A 21,112-nucleotide genomic window follows, 5' to 3' on the forward strand; every position below is an offset into this window, starting at 1 on the left:
GATGTATGGATTTTAGAAGTATTCAGTAGAGTCTAGTACAAATGAAACCAGTATTTGATAATACTCAAAATCATTAAAATCTCTTAATATGATTTTTGTATTTTAAGGCTTTCTTCAATATGTAAGTCATATGGAAATTCCTTAAAAACATCATCAACAGTTTACAGACATAAACTTTATGAATTACTGGCAGTATTGCCTCCAAAGACATATGAAGGTATGTACTTTTCTTACAAAGAAATACCTGTAAAAAAGGCCATGGTCTTATTTTTAAATTTTTGATCAACATATTTTCAGCTAGCAAGATTTATTTGCACCTTTTCTAACAAATTTAGTCCATCTGTTTATATTTGATGAAATTGTAGTCAAGTCACAGTGGTTTCGAAAAGCTGGTGTTCATGTTCTTCCTTTTTTGTCTCCTATTAGAAATACAGACCTGCGTGATATTTTTAGTTGAAATTTGAAGGTAGACAACCTTGCTATTTTTAATTATTTGAGGAATTAACTTACTTTGATGCCAGTCTTACTTTCCACTGAGTTCTTAATCCAAAAGGTATAATCTCAACATAAATTGATTGAAAAGGATTCATTAAAAGATTTTAATAGAATCACAGAATGGCTAAGGCTGACAGGTACCTCTGGAGGTCAGCTGGTCCAAGCCCCCTGCTCAAGCCGGGACACCCAGAGCAGCTTGCACAGGACCATGTGCAGATGGCTTTTGAAGATCTCTGAAGAGGGAGAGAGTAATTGCTTCTAGGAGATTTATGTATAACAGATATATTAATCTTGTCCTGTGCATATTGCTGATTTAAAAAAAAAAAAAAAAGTATAGAAGCTTGTAAACAGAATCTGGGAACAGACTTGCTTCTTGCTTTTCTTTAGTGGAACATAACTTGCCATATTTAAAATCTAATCTACTACCATAGCTACTACCAGATCAACGAAAACATAATTTTTGGCATTTTTAAATTGTCAATAGTTTGCCACACAGTACTGTATAGACCAAAATAAATATGACACAGCCCATATGGGGCTGGGCCATGTTTATTATGGGCCCATATGGGCCAGCCAGCCATTGAGTTAGTTGTGCCCTCTGTATCATGGAGGAAATGCTCACTCAAATAATCTGCTCCATCTAGTGGTAACTGCTAAATGAATCCTCATAAGGATAAATCACTGATTTCTCTGCCTTAGTAACTGTCATGTCTGAGGTCTGAATATAACACTTGTTATATATATATATATATATGCACACAAATGGTGTATAATATTCATTTGTGAATTGAAGCTTAAAAGCTTGAAATGTCACCTCCATCCCTCAGAGCAAGTTCTTTCTTTTCTTCTTTTATTTAAAGGGACAAAGTTTTATGGAATGCAGGTGTTTGAGGTTGGACAGGTTTGACAGTTTCTTGGTTTGTTTGGGATTTGTGCATAGTCTAACTATTGAAAAATACTATTTTGCAATCTGATGCATAAAGTCTGAGTCTTGGGAGAAAGCAGCGTCCTAGCTGAGGGTGTTGCAATCTAGAACCAATAAAGAAAGAGAAAGTTTAAAAGAATGGTTATAAATAAGTTGGCACATGGCTTAAAGCTTTTTAAATAGCATTTAGAATCAAAACACTAGTTTGACAGATACAGTGTCTGAGCTGTTCACCCATCTGTAATATAGCCATGTGGGACTGAGGAAAGAATGGAAAAAGATACATTGCAAGAGCTTATTTTCAAGGTCTATTGTGTTTTAATCAAGTGTCATTTAGAAATGCTAAAAACCTTTTTTTAGGTAAAGATTATGAGAAATACCTTTCTTTCCATAGTATTTCTCTTATGATAGTTTCATGGAGAAACTGCAAATACTAGTATTTTAAAAAATAAATTATTGGGAAAACAATATGATTATGGAACTCTGGATGCTTTTTTCTATGTCTAACGTTAGTTATTATCACAAGGAAAAATAGTAGTGTAGCACAACCTGGCACGTTTTGCGTGGCTCAGAGTGATGCACTGAATGAGAAGTGTTCACATGTTTTATTTCTTTTATTTTCATTTTCTTAGCTCCAGGTAGTTAGCCAGAGGCTAGAAACCTGCAAGGTGTTTTTCTGTTGAGGAGGGCCTCATGTAACTTGAGTTATAAGTAATTATTTGCAAACAGTTTGGATCTAAAAACAAACAAACAAAAAAGTGAAAAAAAAAAAACAAGTATCCACCAAAAGAAATGTTTGGAAACAGAGGCTGTAATCATAGCTCTAAGCCACTTTCTTAACTCAAACCTTCAGATTTCTGAGGTGTATGATACTAGGACTGGTTTAGGTTCTGCTTGGTCCTTTCCTGCTGTCTTTCCTCATCAGTGATGTTTTTGTCTTGATGCTTCCAGTCACCAGTAAGATCAAACAGTGGAATTTTGAAGGCTTACTGTGAGCGTGCAAGAGTAGAACCTGATTTTTTACATTATTTTAACAGTTGACAGACACATGACTGTACTAGGTTAATTTGAACATCAATGAAAGACATTTAATGTTTTAGTTGCTTTCCTTGGACATGTGCAAATGTTTAAAACATTGCAATGTAGCAGATAGAAAGTAGGCATTTGTCAAGCTGGGAAAAGGCATTTTTGTTTCGAAGGTGGTGATTCACATTCTAGATCACTTTCATGCGTCGTTAGTTTTGGTTGATAATGTGCTTATGTTTTTAAGACTAAAACATTGCTTTCTTGTGAATTAATATACAATTTTTAATTATAATGTTCAATTTGAGAATTTCACACAGGTAGTTTAAAATTTGTTTAATAGATTTGCTTCTGTTTTCTGTGATCTGAAATTAATGTTTTTTTATCATAGAACTCATTAGGATTCTTTACATTCTTCAGCTTTTTGTGCTTGTTATGTTCTCCTGTCTAAACCATAAAATGGAATACAAACATTCATTTCTCTTCCCGAATAGGATGAGATGAATGGTTACAATTCTGGAACAGCATTCTGGCTCAAAATTTGGATCCATTTTATGCTGGGATAATATTATTTGGCACATTGAGAATGGCTAAGTGGCTGGAACTAAAATAAATGTTTACTTTGTTAGAATAACTCAGTTAAAAATGCTGAGTATCACCATTAAATTTGATTTGGTGAACTGTTTTCATAGAAAAGAGATTTTTCAAATTTTCTTTGTTCTATTGTGATATACAACAACTCATGAAAGAGCAGTTTCTGGTTCTTCTTAATTTGGTGGAGTTTTGTTGGTGTTCTTTTAAGGCTGAATTTCTGTCCCTTTGACACACAGTATCTGCATCTTGGAATATATTTGACAGTGCTGGCATTTAAAAATTGAGATTTGAGTTAAGCATTTTGGAAAAAAATGATGTACTTGCTTTTTAGTCAGAGGCTAATCAGAAGCAGGAGAGAGATGGGGTGGCAACTGTGGTGTTGCGCTTTTTGGAGCTTCTGTGTGTTCAGAAAGTATAAGCAACTTCAGTGCTACAGGGTAATTGTGTGAGCATCCAACAAGAAAACTGAATGCCAAGGACTGGATGTGTGGACTTAAGCCTCCTATAGTGATGACATTTCCTAATTTGTTACACCTTGACTTTGCAATCTTAAAACTCATATGTAACACTTGTATAAAGAATATGTATACACTTTTAAGATCAATTCTGCAGTGGTTTTCAACACTACTTATCAAATACACCAGGCCTTTCTCAGCATGTATGGTTTAGCACCAGAAAAGGTTCTTTCAGTGTGGGGACGGTTTTAAAAAATCTAAAGTAGTCTGACTCTGATTGCCTGGTGTTGTTTTTTCAAGTATAATAATGTATAATCTTGGCTGAAATTTTAGACACAAAAATATGTGAAAGCTTTATTTACTAGTGTAAACTATCGTAATGTAATGCAGAGTAAATTCCTCATGGTCCGCTTTGTGAGTACAAACTCCTGGAATAGTGGCGTACAGCCTGTAGCTTTTGGTTAGTTACCAACCTTATGAATGTTTTAAATGGCTTCTGCTTGCCAAGTCCAAGTATTCCTGTCTGGTTATGTAACACATTCCACAGCATTAATTTTCAGCAAATTTGTGGTAGAAATGTATCTGTCCTCGTAACTGCCTTTTTGCCTCTATTTTAACTGTAAATGTACCTAACTAGTGGCATTATGCCCTCTGTAAAGATAAAGGTTTCTGGTTTTCATCTTCTAGATCACTGTATGCAGAGTTTGTTTACTTTAAGTAGTGCCCTGTTGTTTTCTCTTTAGCAAGAAGAGAGTGTTCTCTAGTTAACCATTTGAGAACTTCAGAAAAATGTTAGATGGATATTGCTATTTCACTATATGTATGTTCTTGCTCATAAAGTTGCACATGGCAAGTAATTAACTGAAAATTTTGCAGGAAGCTTCTGTGCTGTTCTGAAAGAGTTGGTTGCAGACTTAACCATACCAGATAGCCAGATTGATGCCTCCACATTCTTGCTTCCACCCCTTTGTCATGAAGATGATCTCCTTTTACTTGGTCCCTTACTGCAAGAGACTGACCATGGAGTTATTGAAGAGCAGGTACTTCTTGGCCTAATATACTGGTGGTATTGTATTCTCATTCAGCTCTAATTACTGAGGTCAGTACTGGTTATGACTTGGTTGCTTTTATCCTTACAGCTCCTTTTAGGTAACAGCGTAGCTGGAGGCAGCCTGGAGTATGACCCTTACTCAATATATGAGAAAGTTGCAAAGCGTGATTCAATACCTAAACCACTACCTCCTGTACTGTCTGTTGTCAGTGCAGCAACTCGTCTTTTTGGAGTTATTTTTTCCCATATAGCAGAAACTCACAGGTAAAATAGTAATTTTAACTGTTGGGGAATTTGAGAGATGCTAAAAGATGGTCAGTGTGCTTGAGAGTGAATACCGAAGAAATTTCTGAAAAAATGAGTGAATTATGAAAGTGGATTTTGTCAACTATGTGATTAACATTATTCAGACTAAGAAATGGTTAGATTTTTTTTAAAGTTGCTCACAATACAAAGTCACATCCAGTAAGAGTTTACTGTCATCATAATAAATTATCTTGACTGAGAAAAATATTAATTTTGTTTTCAAAGCCCAAACAATGAAAAAAATAACATTATACAATTATTATAATACAACACCTAATTACTGAATATTTTGAAACAAACAAGGGAAAAAGGTAAGAAGGCACAGCAAAATTTAACCCTTTCACTGCCTCATTCTGCATAAAAAGTGAATGGAGAGAAACAAGTATATGTGTCCTCATACAGTTCTGTAAAGGTATAAGAAGGCTGAAAGGAATTAGAAAATTCTCTTGGATTTTGTGTGTCTGTACATGTCTTCCCACTGCCCACATGGCATTTTGATTGCCACATAAGCATGTCAGTTGCAGAGGCATGAAGTTCATCAACATTTTTGCATGCTGGTGCTTATTCCTCATGCTGTTGGTAATTTTCTTGAATGTAGCATCAGAGCAAATGAATTATTTTTTAATTAAAAGTACCTTGGTATTTTTAAAGCCAATTGTAGTTAATCCTCAAATCACAATCCCTGTAGGTGAAGATGGTTTTGTAATTTCCTGTGAAGGATGAGTGTTCAGCATGTGAGTCCTGAGTCTTGATGTCTTCACTGCTTAGATTGGCTACCCTGTCACTGTATGGCGTTTTGTTTAGTGTAATCCCAAGGCAGTTGTTTTCATACGTGCATACCTGCCAGTAAAATTGCCCTGTGCTTCATATGTTTTTCTTACTTTCGTCTTCATTCTCTCATGAGTAACTACTTTTCCCCTCCCCCCAGTTTGTTTGGGCTTTTTACCCCTCCTGTCATCAGGTTGTTGGTTGTTCTTCACCCATTTCTCAATACCTGAATTATTTGCTCCATATAACTCGTTTTTTTTTTCTTTGACTCGTCTTTTCTCAATTATAAGGCAAAACATATCGTTCCAATATACAGTACCTTTTAGTAGGATGTCTCATGTTACTTAAATATCAGCAATTATGTGCAAACATATAAGTTATAAGGGAACAAAAGTAAAAAGCTCATGATCTTAGAGTATGATAATGTAATAGGGAATATTAAAAAAAAAGTAATAGGATGCCAGTTGAAGAAAAAGGCTTGAGACTTAAAATATTTGTTCCAACTCTTTCTATATACAATATAGGCTTCGATATGCGTTATAAAGTAAAAAGACAGGTGGATTTTCCTTCACTTCTAATTCTGTGAGTTTTTTTTCTTTTTGTTTAAGGCTCCAGGTGTTAGAACAGTTGTTGAATTCCATAAAGCAAACAAAAGGATCACGGCAACAAATAGTACAATTAAATGTTGTGTCAGCCTTTTCTACTTCCTTGAAGGTAAATCTTTGTTTCTCTCCACTGTTTGTCTTTCACTTTCCTAGCCCAAAATGTTGATTTTGTTACTAAAACATGGCATCCTTTGGTTCAAATGTGTCTTTGTACAAGTTATTTTGGTTAATCATCTAGGTAAAAATCAGTCCTACTGTTTTCTGTGGCAATATTGGTAATGTCATATTCCTGAAGTGCTGAATAGCCAGTTATTTTTTTTATATTTTTTAACATTAAAGGGTGATAAAAAAAACTTTTGTTAGTACACTACAGTATATTACAAACTATACTAGTGAATTCCAATAGGAAATAGATGGAAAAATTCTGTTAGCATCATTTCTGTTTGTATCACTGTTTTTTCATATTTCATACTGTAGAAATTAAGACAATTAAAGATGAGTAAAAATCATCTCATTGCTATCAGCCATTTTTTTGCTCTTCCCTGATGCTTTATATGTGTTTTCCTCTATTAAAGTGCAGTTGTCATTCTTTCCTTCTTATATTTTGCCTTATTTTGAAGAAAATCTTTTCATAATAGGCAAGACCTCTCATCATACAGTATTAGTATTTCTGGTATATTTAGTATGCAATTCAACTGCTTTAGTTTTTGCTCATACTCTTTTTTTTTTTTTTTTTTTTTGGACTGGGATTTTTTGATTTCCTTTGTGTCATTCTGTTTTCACTATTTTTCTTCTCGATGTTTCCTGGTTTTTTTTGTTTTTTTTTTGTTTTTTCCTAGATTGTTGGTTTATTGTGTTCTTCTACAGTTTATCCATTATTTTTTAAAATCAGAATGTTGATATTATAAAGTTGTGATACGATGCTTGCTTATCTGGAGTTAGACTTCTAACTCTCAAACAGCAAATGAAAATCAAGGAACTCCTCAGATGAGAGGGGAATAAAATCCATTTCCTTCTGCAGATCTTGAAATTTTTTCATGACTGACAGAAAAACACATTTGATTACTGTACTGTCTTGAAGTTTAATATATTTACTGTCTATTTTTAGCACTTGGCTAACTGCAAGGGAAGTTTAGGTCCAGAAGAAGTTAAAAGGTCTGCTCTTACATTGGTTATGGGTGCCTTGGAAAGCAATAATCCCCTTCTAAGGTGTGCTGCTGCAGAATGTTGGGCCAGGTTGGCACAGGTGGTTTCTGACAGTGCCTTCACTGCTGGATTAGCACAAGTTAATTTTGACAAGTAAGTTCAAAAAAGTGCAATAAATTACTCGTTGAGTTTTTAAAAACACTTGAAATATAGCCGGGCCCCAGTATGATGATAATTAAAAGAATAGTCACAAAAGCTGTTATGCCTTTCTAAATTGGATGTCACTTGAGAAATTAACAAGAAAAAGCATTGTCTTGTTTCTGCATATAGCTTTTAGACAATCATCTTAAATAGTAAAACTAAGTAAGCACACAAACTTGCAAATGAATTAGCTAGGCTGCTGTTCTAATGACATTGTTTAAGTATATCTAAAAATATTTTTGCTACTTCTTTCAGGTGATAGACGATAAACTTAGAATTTCTGCAATATAGCAATGTCTATTAAAATACTTTGCTGATTATGTATTACAACTTCCATTTGTAGATGTGCTTATTGCGTAAGGTCAGTCTTAGTGATCACATTAACAGCTTTCTTTCCTTATAATTACTAGGCTAAAATCTGCTAGAGATGTGGTATCAAGAACCGGCCATTCTTTGGCTCTGGGATGTCTGTATAGGTACTTAGGAGGAATAGGTTCTACTCAGCACCTGAATGCATGTGTTGGAATCCTTTATACCTTATCTCAGGACAGTACTTCTCCTGATGTACAGGTACACTTATCTAAAAACATTCTCTTACAAATTAACTGATATTTTAAAAGTAAATATAAAAATATTTTAAAGTTCTTTTCTTGTAAGAATAACACTTCACAATCTGTTAGATATAACTTGCAGGTGATGGCTGGAGCAGCAACGAAAACTGTAGCCCATGCTCAAAATCTACCTTCCAAGCAAGTACTATGATGAGATACAAGAGGTTCTTTTTCATGATCAATGAGTATCATAAGGCTAAAATATGCTGGCTTCAAAAACAAGATCTGATGTTTTAGGAGTTGATTAATTTCACGTTTACCTCTGTCTTGACCTTGAGATGGTACCTGGTATTTCTGTTCTTGTTGCTTTGGGTCTCTGCTATGATGTATGCTTCACAGTTTTTTTCCATGAAGGATTACATAGTAAATAGTGGATTTGTAGCTTGAATGCTATAGAACTTGGTCAAGATAGTTCCTTGAACAAAGCAAGATGTTTTGAAGATTATTCCTAGCTAAAACTATTTATTAAAATAGCTTTAAGAGACATTGAGCATATTGCATGTGGTCATCTAAATCCCAATTAAAGAATTATTTTAAGCCTTATCTACATTATCTTTACTTAGAGAAGCACTGTATGCTGGCATGAAACAGATGTGGCTATTGGTGCAAAATAATCAAGACAAAAAAAAAATGTTTTAGTCACTCTCGTAATATTTTTGGAAATTATATTGTTCTTGCACATGGGTCTATAAGACATTTTACAAGCAATGTGTTTGAGGAATAATACCATTAAATTAACCTGCCATTCTTTAGAAATGAAGAATGACATTTTTTAAAAACAGTTCTTTAATGCAGAACAAAGTTCCTCATAAAATATTCAAAATGGCTTATTAAGCACCTGGTTCTTAAAGATTCTTTCGAAAACATCTTCATTTGTCCCTTTGGAACCTGTAAGGACAACTTTTTTATCACACGAACTGAGTTTCTTTGCACTATCAATTTTTAGAAGATGTTATGTTTATTCTGTCATACATGCATAACATGGTTGCTTCTTTTATTTTACAGGCATGGGCACTACACTCTCTGTCATTGATAGTAGATTTAGCTGGCCCCTTGTATCATGTGCATGTGGAACCTACCTTATCTCTCATTCTCATGTTGTTGTTGACTGTGCCTCCTACCTACACTGAAGTTCACCAAAGCCTTGGTCGCTGTTTAAATGCACTGATTACCACGCTGGGCCCTGAGTTGCAAGGTATGCAATATACAATATTGCCAGTCTTTTTTTGTTTGTTTGTTTAAGCATCAAAATTATGAAACATTGCTTGAATCTGCAATTCAAATTTAATAAGCAAATAAGCATTTGTTAAGTTTTTTCCTTGTTGCAATTCAGTAGCATTTCATCGACCCTGAGTTTATGCAATCAAGATGGCAAGGCTGCTGGTTTTCCAAAAATAGTGTTTCTTTTTGACATCTTTTCCTTAGTTTGAAATGGTTTTCCAAGCCTTGCATTGGGCTGATAATTCTTACATGTAGCATGAAAACAAGATATTACAACTTAAAAAGTTTGGTGCCAGTCTGTCTTTGCTATGATGCAGGCACCTAAAATTTGGCCACCTAAAATGATGCATCAAGTTTTACTTACCTGAACACTGAAGCTTCCACAGAGCAATAAGATTCATTGATATCAGAGTATAACAGATAGATACACACGGTGTTCTTCAAGAGGATGATAGTTACGGGAAGCTTGGGGAAAAGATGGGTTATGTTTTGAAATAAAAGTTGTTTTTTTAAAGAACAAACAAGCTAATGTTTTTTCTTCTGAATATAGGCAGCAGTGCGACAGTTTCAGCCTTAAGAACTTCCTGTCTCCTGGGCTGTGCAGTGATGCAAGATAATCCTGACTGCCTTGTTCAGGCTCAAGCCATCTCTTGTCTTCAGCAGCTTCACATGTTTGCTCCCCGTCATGTCAACCTGTCTAGCCTTGTAAGCTGCTTATGTGTGAGTATATGTTTACTAGTCTATATCAATACCATACTAGTTGTGTTTTAAAATACCATGTTCAGAAATGCTTAAAAAATGCAGATGGTTCTTTAAGCAGTGTAAGTGATCGTTATGTGGTGGTGGGGTGTTCCTTCAGGCAAGAATTCTCCATGTTTCTGGTTATTTTCTCAGTTTCTGCTTCCCCTTTATAAGAGAGCACACTGTAAAAAATCTTGGCCTTCTGAACTGCTTGAAAGTGTGTTCTGCTGCTCTTAATCAGGCCAGTTGTCTCTTAGAACATACTATCCATTACAGTTTTGTGCTGGATTTTACCAGCTATTTTAGCTGGCCAAAATTTTTCATCAATTGCATTTGAGTCTTAGGTAAAGGAATAAAAATGGAAAAAAAAGGGGGGGGAGGAGGGGAGAAGAAACAAAAACAGTGTGTTTATGAACTATTGAGGATTGGTTTCATTTGTTCTTTTTAATGATGGTGAAAAATTGTAGATTTCTCTGTTTTGTAATGTCTTTACTACTAACTATTTAGAGTACTAACTTCTTCGTAGCCAGTATAAAACTTTCCGACACTTACATGAAATGAGGTCTTCAGAAAAAAAATCTTTTTCAACACTATTTGACAAAGAGGTGGGTTATTTTGCTTGCTGGTTTTTGTTTTTCCCAGAGTATCTCTGTCTTTGAGTTGCTCCCACACACTTAGTTCTGTCAAGAAAATAACAATCATTTTCTGGTAGTTCTTAGCCTTTGTGTCATTTTAGGGGCTAGGGTTTTGGTTTTTTGTTTCTTTTTAAGTAAAAATCTGTCTAGTCTCCCTGTAAATCAGAGGAGAACAAAATAAAGACAAAGTGTATGTGTGTTTGTTTATTTTAAATCTGTGTTGTCTATTTAAACACAACTCTTATTCACATCTTCCCCTGGGTAATGCTTGTATATCAATTCAGACCATGTATTGGCTTTGTATCAAGTTTAGATACTTTCCATTTATCTTCATTCCATTTGTCTACAAAGATGCTTGTGGGAGCAAGGAAAAATTGAAGGACAAGCTCTTTCAGCTTCATACCACCATAGATGTATATATACTAGTTGCAGAGCTGGAACTCATTTGAAGTGCTCTTTCTTCTAGCATGCATCAGCTACAATTTTCTCTAGGCAAAACACAATTTTTCTTAGACTGATAGAGATGAAACAAATCAAGTGAGTCACTCTCTTGAACAGAGGATGTGTTTAGCATTTGGGATCATTTGAAAGTCCATGGAGTTTAGTCTGCTTTCATGTACAGTAGGATCTCTCTAACTAATACAAAGTAGCTATGAATAAATAGGTTGTTATGATGAAGTCTTTGTCTATATGATGTTACCAATTTTGATTATTTTTAGGAATTATCTCAAGTATTTCATAAAGTACCTTATAAACTTTAAAATAATAATTTCTAAATTAAGACGCATACTTGATGGCTTTGGTGTATGTGTCTGTGCATCTGTACACACGTATCTTCACCCACAGAAACTATAATGAGCTTCACAGAAGAGGACTCCACCAAAGTCAGGGGCCTTACATGGTTGAACTTTGCTCATGGTGAATAACTTGTTATAGAATTAAGGCTGGTGTTGCTGGTATTCAGGACATGTCAATATGTCACTCGTGAGTGTCATAAACAGAGATGATTTGAATGTGTGCTTTGCAAGTCAGTGAGAAGATAGTTTCACAAGCAGAAATGTATTAGCAAAATTCACCATGCATCCATGTAGTTTTCACCTTCTACCTCACCACCGTCATAGGGAAGCAGAGTAAGCCAGTGGTTGGCCCTGAGATCTGCCCTGGACTGTACTTGGGTATGCAGGGTGACTCTCAGCAAGTCATTCTTCATGAGCTTAAATTTTTACATGTGATAACCAAGGTGTGACGCTGCTCCTTTGCAAGGCATTTTGGAGTCTTAAGGAAAAGTAAAATATAAAAGTTGAGCATGGGATACTGTGAATATTCATCACTATATTCTTTATTTAAGACAGAAAAACAGAGGTAAAGAATGTGTTGTCAGATAAGTGATCTTTAAACTTTCCTCTCTACCCTGCTCCTTCAAGGCTTCCAGAAAATTTCTGTATTCAAACTTACTTTTTAAGTTCTGAAAAAGACATTCTCTTTTTATTATCTATTTATTTATTAATAAATGTAGCATTAGGCATGTTAACACAATTGCAGCTGCAAAGTACCTCCTCCACCCACTAGAGGATGACATGGGCTCAGGTCTCCCCGAATTTAGCACTATGCTAGCACTAACAAAGCATGACTCAGGAACAGCTTCACCAGTTCAGTTCCTTATTCATTTATTTCATTAGTTAGTTATTTTATTGTGTACATGTGCATGTCTTTATCTACCTTCAATTCTCCAGGCTCTTGAAGTATTCCTTGTTCATCAGCTGGATCTTTTGCACTGGGCTTGGCATCTAACAGGTGCATGTATTGTCAGTTAGATTTTTGGCTCTGGCAGAATAGAAATCGTATCTTTCAGTCATGTCTAACATTAGCTCTAAAGTTAACTTCTGTAAGCACAGCCTTCTAAGGAGTTTATCTGTAGAAGCATTTGATGTAGTGAGCACTCCAGTTTTCAGCTGCAAGATATTCAAGACATTTTGCAACAAAATAAGCATACAATGTCAATAAATATGCTATATGTTGTCTTGGTACTATTTATTTTAAGTACTAATTTCAAGGGCAGCTGGCTTGCGATTTAACTTTGTTCATAAAATATAAGATAATCAAACTAAACAAATACATTTTCTGGTATGTTTGAGATAACATTCTGAACTTAATATATACTGAATTTACATGTAGTGGTCACCTTGTATGGTTGCTATCACTGTGATATTTATATTTTTGGTTTTGTCTTGACTGGTTTGTCATTTGTTTTTGTGCAGGAGATCTTGTTGGATAATTCTGTGTTGGTAGGTCCCCATGCCTTGTTAATCCTGAACTTTAGCAGTTTGCAGTGCTGTTTTTTATTTCATGTTTTCTCTCTTCCTCTTAACCATTTTAATATAATTTCTTTTAGCATGTCAAGTGACATTTGACTGCCATCCTAACCAGACCCTTCCTAACTTTCTGCAGAAGGCAAACACATTTCATTTATGTGCTTAGTTAGGTATCATTTTGATCTTAACATGTCCAGTGCAGATAGGGAACTCTTTGTTCATTTAAGTTTGTATGTGGTGCTTGCATTTTTGTGTCTCTTGTTGAGTTGTGTCCCCTACTGAGAACATGGGAAAATGAGAGAGATGAAAAATGCGCATCTTGCATCGTCCCGTAGCTTGAATCAGATCCTCTCTTTTTTTTTTTTTCTCCTTTTAAAAATGAGCATGCAATTTATGCACGTCCAACTTGCAATAGAATGTTTAGCCTGCTTGCATAAATGTTGCATTAAAAGCCTCATTTTTCATTTGTGAAGTTTCAATTGAAGTATCTTGCAGAAATACTTACTGAGTCAGGTTACTTTTCTTTTAGAAGAATTATGTAGAGAGTGTATCTCTGTGTGCACTGAATATATAATTCCAAGTATCGTAGGTTCATGTGCATGTACAAAAATTCAGAAGATGCTGCTTAGTTTTACTAACATAACAAAACTGGAATTTTATATCACTTATTTTTTGTGTTCTTGTTATTTTTAACTATGTTCACTAACTGATAAAGATAGTTATTTTGATTAACATGCATTGACCTCTTGCTGACAAATGAGGAGCATGATATTACCACGAGGTTTCCCTGCAGCAGACACTCAGCTCTGTCTATTTTAGTTAAAGGATGGTGCCAGCTCCTTTCAGCACCAAAGGGTACACAATTGCTTACTTGCAATGGATAATTTTTTGATGATAACTTAAGCTTAAATTAGAACTTTCATAAATATTGGTGTAGCTGTCCTGCCTGACCTGATGCATGTGGTTCATTTATCTTTGGGATCCACTTCAGAATGTTCTTAAAACTGAAGTCAAGCAAATTAAAAATCAAAGTGCTCTGACAAAGAAACTTGAGGCAATGGGTTTGGTGTTTAAGGGGTTTTGCTTGTTCCTGTGATAGTTAATCTATTATCATACGTTTTTCAGTATTTAAAAACAAAAGCAACTCGCTGTCTTGGTGATGCTAAATATGATGACACCATAAAGTTTTTGCTGGAAACTGCTCGGGAGAGCTGATTTGTCTTAGTGTGATATGTTCACCAGTAACTCTCTCCCTACCTCTCACCTTCTATAAAACAGTACAATGTAATATTTTTTTTGTGTAATATTTTTTTTGCAAAGAAACTGCGGCGGTGTTCTTTGGCCTTTCTTATAAACTTCCTTTTATGCATGGAGTTGAGATTTACTAAAGCCAGGTTGACTGTCTCACCCTTTTGGTTACATTGGTATTTTCCTAGTTACATGTAACAATGATGATTTGAGGATATTTCTGTTGCACTGAGTTTTCAAGTCCATTACATGTACTCTGTAGGCAAGGAATAGACTTGTTCATGGTGACCACAATTCAGCTGTCATTGAAGTTCATGGGGCCTTTCTACCAGTGCCAGTGGGAATTGAATCTGGCCTAAAACCAGTCTTGTAAATTACCTTTAGTGAGGAAAATATTAAAAGTACTGATATGTTAAAACTGATTATAGGAGTTGTAAAATCTTTTATTTGGAGTTTAAAAAAGAACAAAAGAGCAAAATTAGCATCAATTCCATGCTTACTGACTTCACAGATTTCATAACTGCAATTATGGAATAATTCAGGAATTACCAACCTTATAAAGGCTTGTTAGCCATCTTATTGTTTCTTTTTGCACGTTTCAGGTGAATCTCTGTAGCTCATACTTGTTACTGAGACGTGCAGTGGTAGCTTGCTTACGTCAGCTTGTACAAAGAGAAGCTGCTGAAGTATCAGAATATGCTGTTGCACTAGTTAAAGAGAGCAGAGAAGATTTTACTCCAGGTAAGTAATGAAGTTTTGAGATCAAAGAACTTAACACACCGATAATGAATTCTAAACACGCTCCACTAAGAGTATGAAAACTTTGCTATGTTCTTGTTGAAGTCTTTAACCCCCAAAGATTTTCTACTTTAATTTTCTATATAGTATAAAATTTTGAAAGCATCAAACCTTTCTTAGTGGTAAAATACTAATATTTTACAAAGATACTATTGCTTTTCATATACTCTAGATAGTAAAGGTCACTAAACTAAAAAATGCAGGTACAGTTCTAGAGAAACCCAAGCCTGTAGCTTTGTAGTCCTGCATCTTACACGTATTTTCATAATTAGTTCTACTTTCCCATATAAATCTCATCTTAAATTAAAAGTCATTGAGGGAAGGTATGCAAAACCTGCTGAAGAAAGTTCCTGTTGACTTCTTCAGAGAATTAGCTAAGTAATGATTAGCTAGGATCCCTAGAATTTTCATGTCCTGAGTGTATGGAGTCCTCTTTCCTTCTAAAAGATCTGAAAATGATCACAAGCTCATCCTTATATACCCTTCTGTACTGGTATGGTGGTAATAAATCATGTCACTTTGGATTTTAATTCAAGTTCGTTTGAAATTTTTCAGAAGACGGATTATAGCCATTCTGTAAAAATGCTGATTTTTGAAAAAATATTTCTGTGCTTGTCTTTTTGAGCTGTGCTGGAGAATAATTTCAACTTCTGTTTTCAATTTAAATGATTATTTTAAATTTACCTTATGGTCCAGTGTGAGAAATCAGATAGCCAAAGACAATTTCTTTTTTCAGGAGCTCAGATACTGTGGTGGTAGTAGTGCTGTGAAATTTGGAGTGGGATTATTTTATTTCCCTGGGGTAACTCTTTTCCTATTGGTAGTATTATCTGTAAAAGTTCCAAGCGTGTTTTTTTAACCCAGATTACTTAAACATGGCATTAAAGCAATATATATTATTATTTCAAAAGTATTTGAGTACTAGATACTTGTTGTTTACATGCTACTCTGTGTGCAACCTTCAGTGGTGTTTCCATGGCAATTAGTTTTATGTTATATAGCATTCATCTCACAGACTTTGTTCTTAGTAGATATTAACATCAGAGAAATAGGCCTGGAGGGGGCATTGCTGGGCTTGCTGGACAAAGAATTGGATCAAAGATTGTGCCAAGATATCAAAGAAACTCTGAGTCATATGCTTACTTCAATGGCAGTTGAAAAGCTCTCTTTTTGGCTGAAGCTTTGTAAAGATGTTCTTGCTGCCTCAGCTGGTAAGTACTAATAGACTCTAGCAGAGAACACAATGAAAATAAGGCTGTAATGGTACATTCTGCCACTGAAGAATTGCTACTGCTTCTTGAATGTTTGACATTCATGAAGTGTATCTCATCTTCGATACTGAAACACTGGACCCTTTAACTTATTTCTTTCAGAACAAACAAGACTTTTTCTGATTGCCTTTTTGCTATTGAAGAGGTTTCTGTAAGCATTATAGTATGTCTTGGCTGTTCATATTCTGGCTGTTTCACTATCCTAATGTTAAGTTCCTGGCATACCAGGAAGGGAAGTACAGAGTACATTTGAGCTTGTGGATCCAGTGCAAATACTTACAGGAAAAAATATTCAGACCATCTTTTCTGTGGATGATAGGAATGATGCAGACCTATTATATCATTAATGAATCTCCCAAGCAAATAGAATTTATTACTAGGTTGAATATTGTGAAAAGATTTCTCTTCCCCCTTCTCTCTCTCTTACCCTCTCGTCCTATGATGCAGAAGGAGAACTTTTTGGGTTTTGGATTTTTGGATTTGGAAAGGCAGTAACTTGTGATGTGTCATTGCAGTTTTGTTGCACTTTGTTTCTAGATCTAGCATTCACTTCAATACTCTGAGGTTGAATGGGAGTCGTAGCGAGTTGAAGGATAGAGATGAACTTTGAAGAGATTTTCTTATAAATCCTTCAAAAAAAAATTACATTTTTCACTTTTTTTCCCCTGTGTCTTAACTACAGATTTCAATACAGTAGCTTCAGTAGATACCACTCAGGAAGAAGAAACTGCTAAAGTGGATGATGCATCTATATTAACGTCTGAAAGTGATGACAGGTTTCATCCCTTCAGTAATCCACGATGGTCTACCAGAGTTTTTGCTGCAGAGTGTGTTTGTAAAATTATAAACCAATGTGAAAATGCAGGCAGTGCACACTTTGACATAACCTTGGCTCAGGAAAGAAAACAACGTGATTCAAGAGGTACGTCTTAAGCACTGAAAGAATTTTACAGAAAGCTAACACTAAAATAAGAGTTAGCTTTTTGCATCTTAATGAAATCCATCATAAATGTGTTGATTGTAATCACTGAAACCTCTAATTATTCTGATTTGAAGCCTATATTAGGTTTATGAAAGGTTTAGAGCAACTTTAATTAGTCAAAATATTGGCATATCACTGCAACATCTACACTCATTTTCCTGCTTATAGCACCATGTGGATGGAGCCATTGTTTCTGCCTAAGAATTGGCAATCAGAAGTGATAGCTGGCACCAGCCTACAGCAACACAGTTTGGTTATCTGGGAGTATGACCAAAGGAAACCTCCACATTTTTTTCCTTAATTTGCATAATTTCCAATAGAAACACAGTGTCAATTTCCAGTACCTGCCTGTGTTTATTTAGAGGTGGTTCCCTCAAAACTGTTGTGCTTCTTTTTTAGAAAACGGGCATCATACATAAAGATATTTATGCTTTATTCTAAGTACATTTTTACATTCAAATGGAAAGTTGCCTAGATCAGCTAGCATAAGATGTCCAAGTGAGATTGTTGTATATGTAAACTGCCTTAAGTGAATCCTTGATGTGTTGTAGAATGTGAAATACACATTTTATAATCTTGCTCCCAACATTTTGAAAATACATTATGTCTATATCTAAATTTAATAAAACTATTTTTTATTTCTGTTCTCAGATGACTTTTTGGTATTGCATTTAGCTGACTTGATCCGTATGGCTTTTATGGCTGCCACAGATCACAGTGATCAACTTCGTCTTTCTGGGCTTCAAACGTTGCTAATTGTTGTTCGGAAGTTTGCAGCTGTTCCAGAACCAGAGTTTCCAGGTCATGTAATTCTGGAGCAATATCAAGCCAATGTAAGCACCATTGTTAATAAGTTAGAAAAGTGTAGAGTTAAAGGAATTCGCTTTTGGTGGTAGATAATGCTCTAGGCAGGTTTCAATTTGTTAACGAAACTATTATTCATTTATTTTGATCTTAATTTATCTAGAAAGCATCTTTTCAGTCAGTGTATGTTTTAGCCCTAAAGTTTAAGTTCCAGCTTTTTCCTTTTACCCTATTCGATTACAATCAACAGAAAACAACCTAACAATATTCTTTTGTTGGCACTCTGTGGAAAGGAGAATTGCCTAGAGTTAGTCAGGAACTACCACGGGGGAAGAAATTTCCTTGCCATCCAAAATTATCAAGCAAGTTACAAGTAGGTCTAATAATTCTCCTTTTAAGTTTCATTACTCTTTAAAGTGTTTCTGCTAATACTATGCATAGAGCTTCTAATCAACTGTTTCACAGAAGTTAGAGATCTGAAGCCATTAAAATTTATTTACAATTTATCACGCCAAATGTTTTCCATAATAATAACCAAAAATAGACAAATAGAGAAGAATGTGTTTTTTCCAGATTTAAGTAGCAGTTTCCTGAGATCTTGTCTGCAAGTTCATTAAATGAAGCCAAAGTTTCAGGGGGTCTTAACAAACTGTCATTATCTGTCACTAAAAACAACTACTTTTCACTTACTTTCATGAATTTAAGATGGACAGTCATAATTCCTGTACCTTTATTATGCTGAGACGCATCGTCAGTGAAGTGTATTTATCTTCACTAGACCTGTTGCAAAAATCGCTTTTGATTGGTCATTTGGCACATAACAAAATCACATGGTGATATTTGATCTTCAGTGTCAACTCAAAACAGAACCCTTTCAGAATGTCCTTAAAATGATGTAAACCTTCATCACTGTGATTTTTCTGTAGGAGCTTCATCCACCTGCTAAGAGATGCCAAAAATGAGATACTTAATTACTGTAGAGGCTGACAGTCTCAGTGAGGATGGTGCCATTGCACTGGACATGGTACACATCCTCTACTACATGTTGCAATTTCACCCCAAATTGCATGTGGCTTAAGTCTGAATTTTCAGATATCACCTAAATCAACAAGTGAAATTTTCATTAGCATTTAGGGGAAAATAGCTTTCAGCAATGACAGTAGGTGAAATCTCTGTAGCCTGGTAAGTATATATTGGTGTATTCCTTATTAGGTAAATGGCATTTGTGTTCTCCCCTTCTTTCAGGTACCGAAGTTGCCCAACTTCAGCTGTTTGTTTCCTTAGAGTTGTATTCTTTCTGAGAAACAAAATGTCACTTATTAGCTATTCTTGTAAGTCTTCCACAGTTTGGAACATTGTTTTTCCTTTTGAAAGCTACTCATCAAATCGGGAGTTCAGGAAGAAAGAAGTTCCTATTTCAGTTTTAGACTGCTAAGAATAGAAACCTCTTTGAAGACCTGTTTCAAAGAGGACCACGTCTTCTGTGTAAGCAAAACAAACAAACAAAAAAATATGACTGCAGTGGTCTCCCTGCTCTTTAACCCCACCACAGAAGTCTGAAAAATGAAAAGGAAGCTATGCTTTATAAGGGAAAACTGCAACAAAGCCTAGTTATGGAAAGTAATTATTTACTTAATTGCTAACTGTGTACTATATGTTGTATAACTCTTTTTTAGGTTGGAGCAGCCCTTAGGCCTGCCTTTGCTCCTGAAACTCCTCCAGATGTCACAGCAAAAGCATGTCAGGCAAGTGTTGAATGTCAGAAGTCTTTGGTAATAGACCTTCTGAATATATGTGTGTGTGTGTATATATGTATATATATATATATATAGTGTGTGTGTATATATGTATATATATATATAGCGTGTGTATATATATATATATTGCTTGATATATCACACAAGAAAAAGGAAATAATAAATCATCTAGTCTCAAATTCTCAATGCACACAAAATATTGTCACCTGTGTTACCTCTGTGTAACATGACAAAATCCCACAGATTTTATGCACTTGGAAATCCTTTGATAAACTTAGTAGCAATTGAAACTTTGGTTGTTTATGACATCCTTCTTAATGTTTTTGGCTTTTATTACTTAGTATACTGAAATGTAATGCCATTTAACATTGATTATTATCTGAGAGTAATTATGCCTTAATAGAAATGAAATCTGTTTTACATCATTTTACAGATGGAGTATGTAGTGGTGTTTGGCTCTTGTTTTGAACTAACAGTTTTACAACTCTAGGTATGCAGTGCCTGGATAGCAAGTGGTGTAGTAAGTGATCTTAATGACCTTCGACGAGTTCACCAGTTGCTTGTATCCTCTTTGGTCAAAGTGCAAGCTGGGAAAGAAGCACAAGGTCAACAATATAATGAAAGCACCTCAACGATGGAGATACTGGCTGTGCTTAAGGCTTGGGCAGAGGTTAGTGTAACAGCTCCATGACAGTAGTCTTGATTTCTGGTAGGTGAATTGGAACCTTTCAGACAGAGTGGTTTCAGAAATTTCTTACATATTTCATTAAATAGAAGTTTCTCATTCTCCACTATGCTTTGTTACTTATAAATAGTACATGAACACCAGCCCTACCCAGGCTGAAAATACAAGTGATCAATGACACGCTTTGTAAACTTGGACAATAGCACTGATGGTTAAATTGCTGCATTATATTATTCATACTTCATAGAATCATAGAATTCTTATCGTCTTCTGATGTTTCAATATTCAATTTAAATTGGCAAGGTGTAAATGGTTATGGGGATGGTCCACTGAACCTAGCCATTTTAAATAGCTATCATTTTTCTCATTGCTTTTTGGCATTTAATTTCTTACAGGTAGTTCTTTCAACAGTGTAAGTTCAGTACTGCCTTGGCTAACTGCCTTTAAGTCAGCTCACATGATTGCCTGTTTTAATATG

General features: G+C 35.1%; 1 protein-coding gene across 6 annotated transcripts in view; it reads left to right on the forward strand.

Moving 5' to 3' along the window:
• Nucleotides 1-21,112, forward strand: part of HEATR5A (HEAT repeat containing 5A) — a 64,137-nt gene that overhangs the window by 31,061 nt on the left and 11,964 nt on the right. For 3 of the 6 annotated variants that reach the window (XM_035327721.1, XM_035327725.1, XM_035327722.1), the window contains exons 15-29: nt 108-217; nt 4,369-4,532; nt 4,632-4,807; nt 6,226-6,331; nt 7,331-7,521; nt 7,980-8,139; nt 9,186-9,375; nt 9,952-10,121; nt 13,036-13,062; nt 14,940-15,078; nt 16,164-16,346; nt 17,089-17,328; nt 18,040-18,221; nt 19,869-19,937; nt 20,440-20,619. In XM_035327721.1, coding sequence (XP_035183612.1) covers nt 108-217; nt 4,369-4,532; nt 4,632-4,807; nt 6,226-6,331; nt 7,331-7,521; nt 7,980-8,139; nt 9,186-9,375; nt 9,952-10,121; nt 13,036-13,062; nt 14,940-15,078; nt 16,164-16,346; nt 17,089-17,328; nt 18,040-18,221; nt 19,869-19,937; nt 20,440-20,619 — 2,287 coding nt within the window. The remainder of the gene's footprint in view (nt 1-107; nt 218-4,368; nt 4,533-4,631; nt 4,808-6,225; nt 6,332-7,330; nt 7,522-7,979; nt 8,140-9,185; nt 9,376-9,951; nt 10,122-13,035; nt 13,063-14,939; nt 15,079-16,163; nt 16,347-17,088; nt 17,329-18,039; nt 18,222-19,868; nt 19,938-20,439; nt 20,620-21,112) is intronic. The other 3 variants (XM_035327723.1, XM_035327726.1, XM_035327727.1) reach the window with 3 other exon arrangements.

This window comes from Oxyura jamaicensis, chromosome 5, assembly GCF_011077185.1.
Source record: "Oxyura jamaicensis isolate SHBP4307 breed ruddy duck chromosome 5, BPBGC_Ojam_1.0, whole genome shotgun sequence".
Taxonomy (NCBI): Eukaryota; Metazoa; Chordata; class Aves; order Anseriformes; family Anatidae; genus Oxyura; species Oxyura jamaicensis.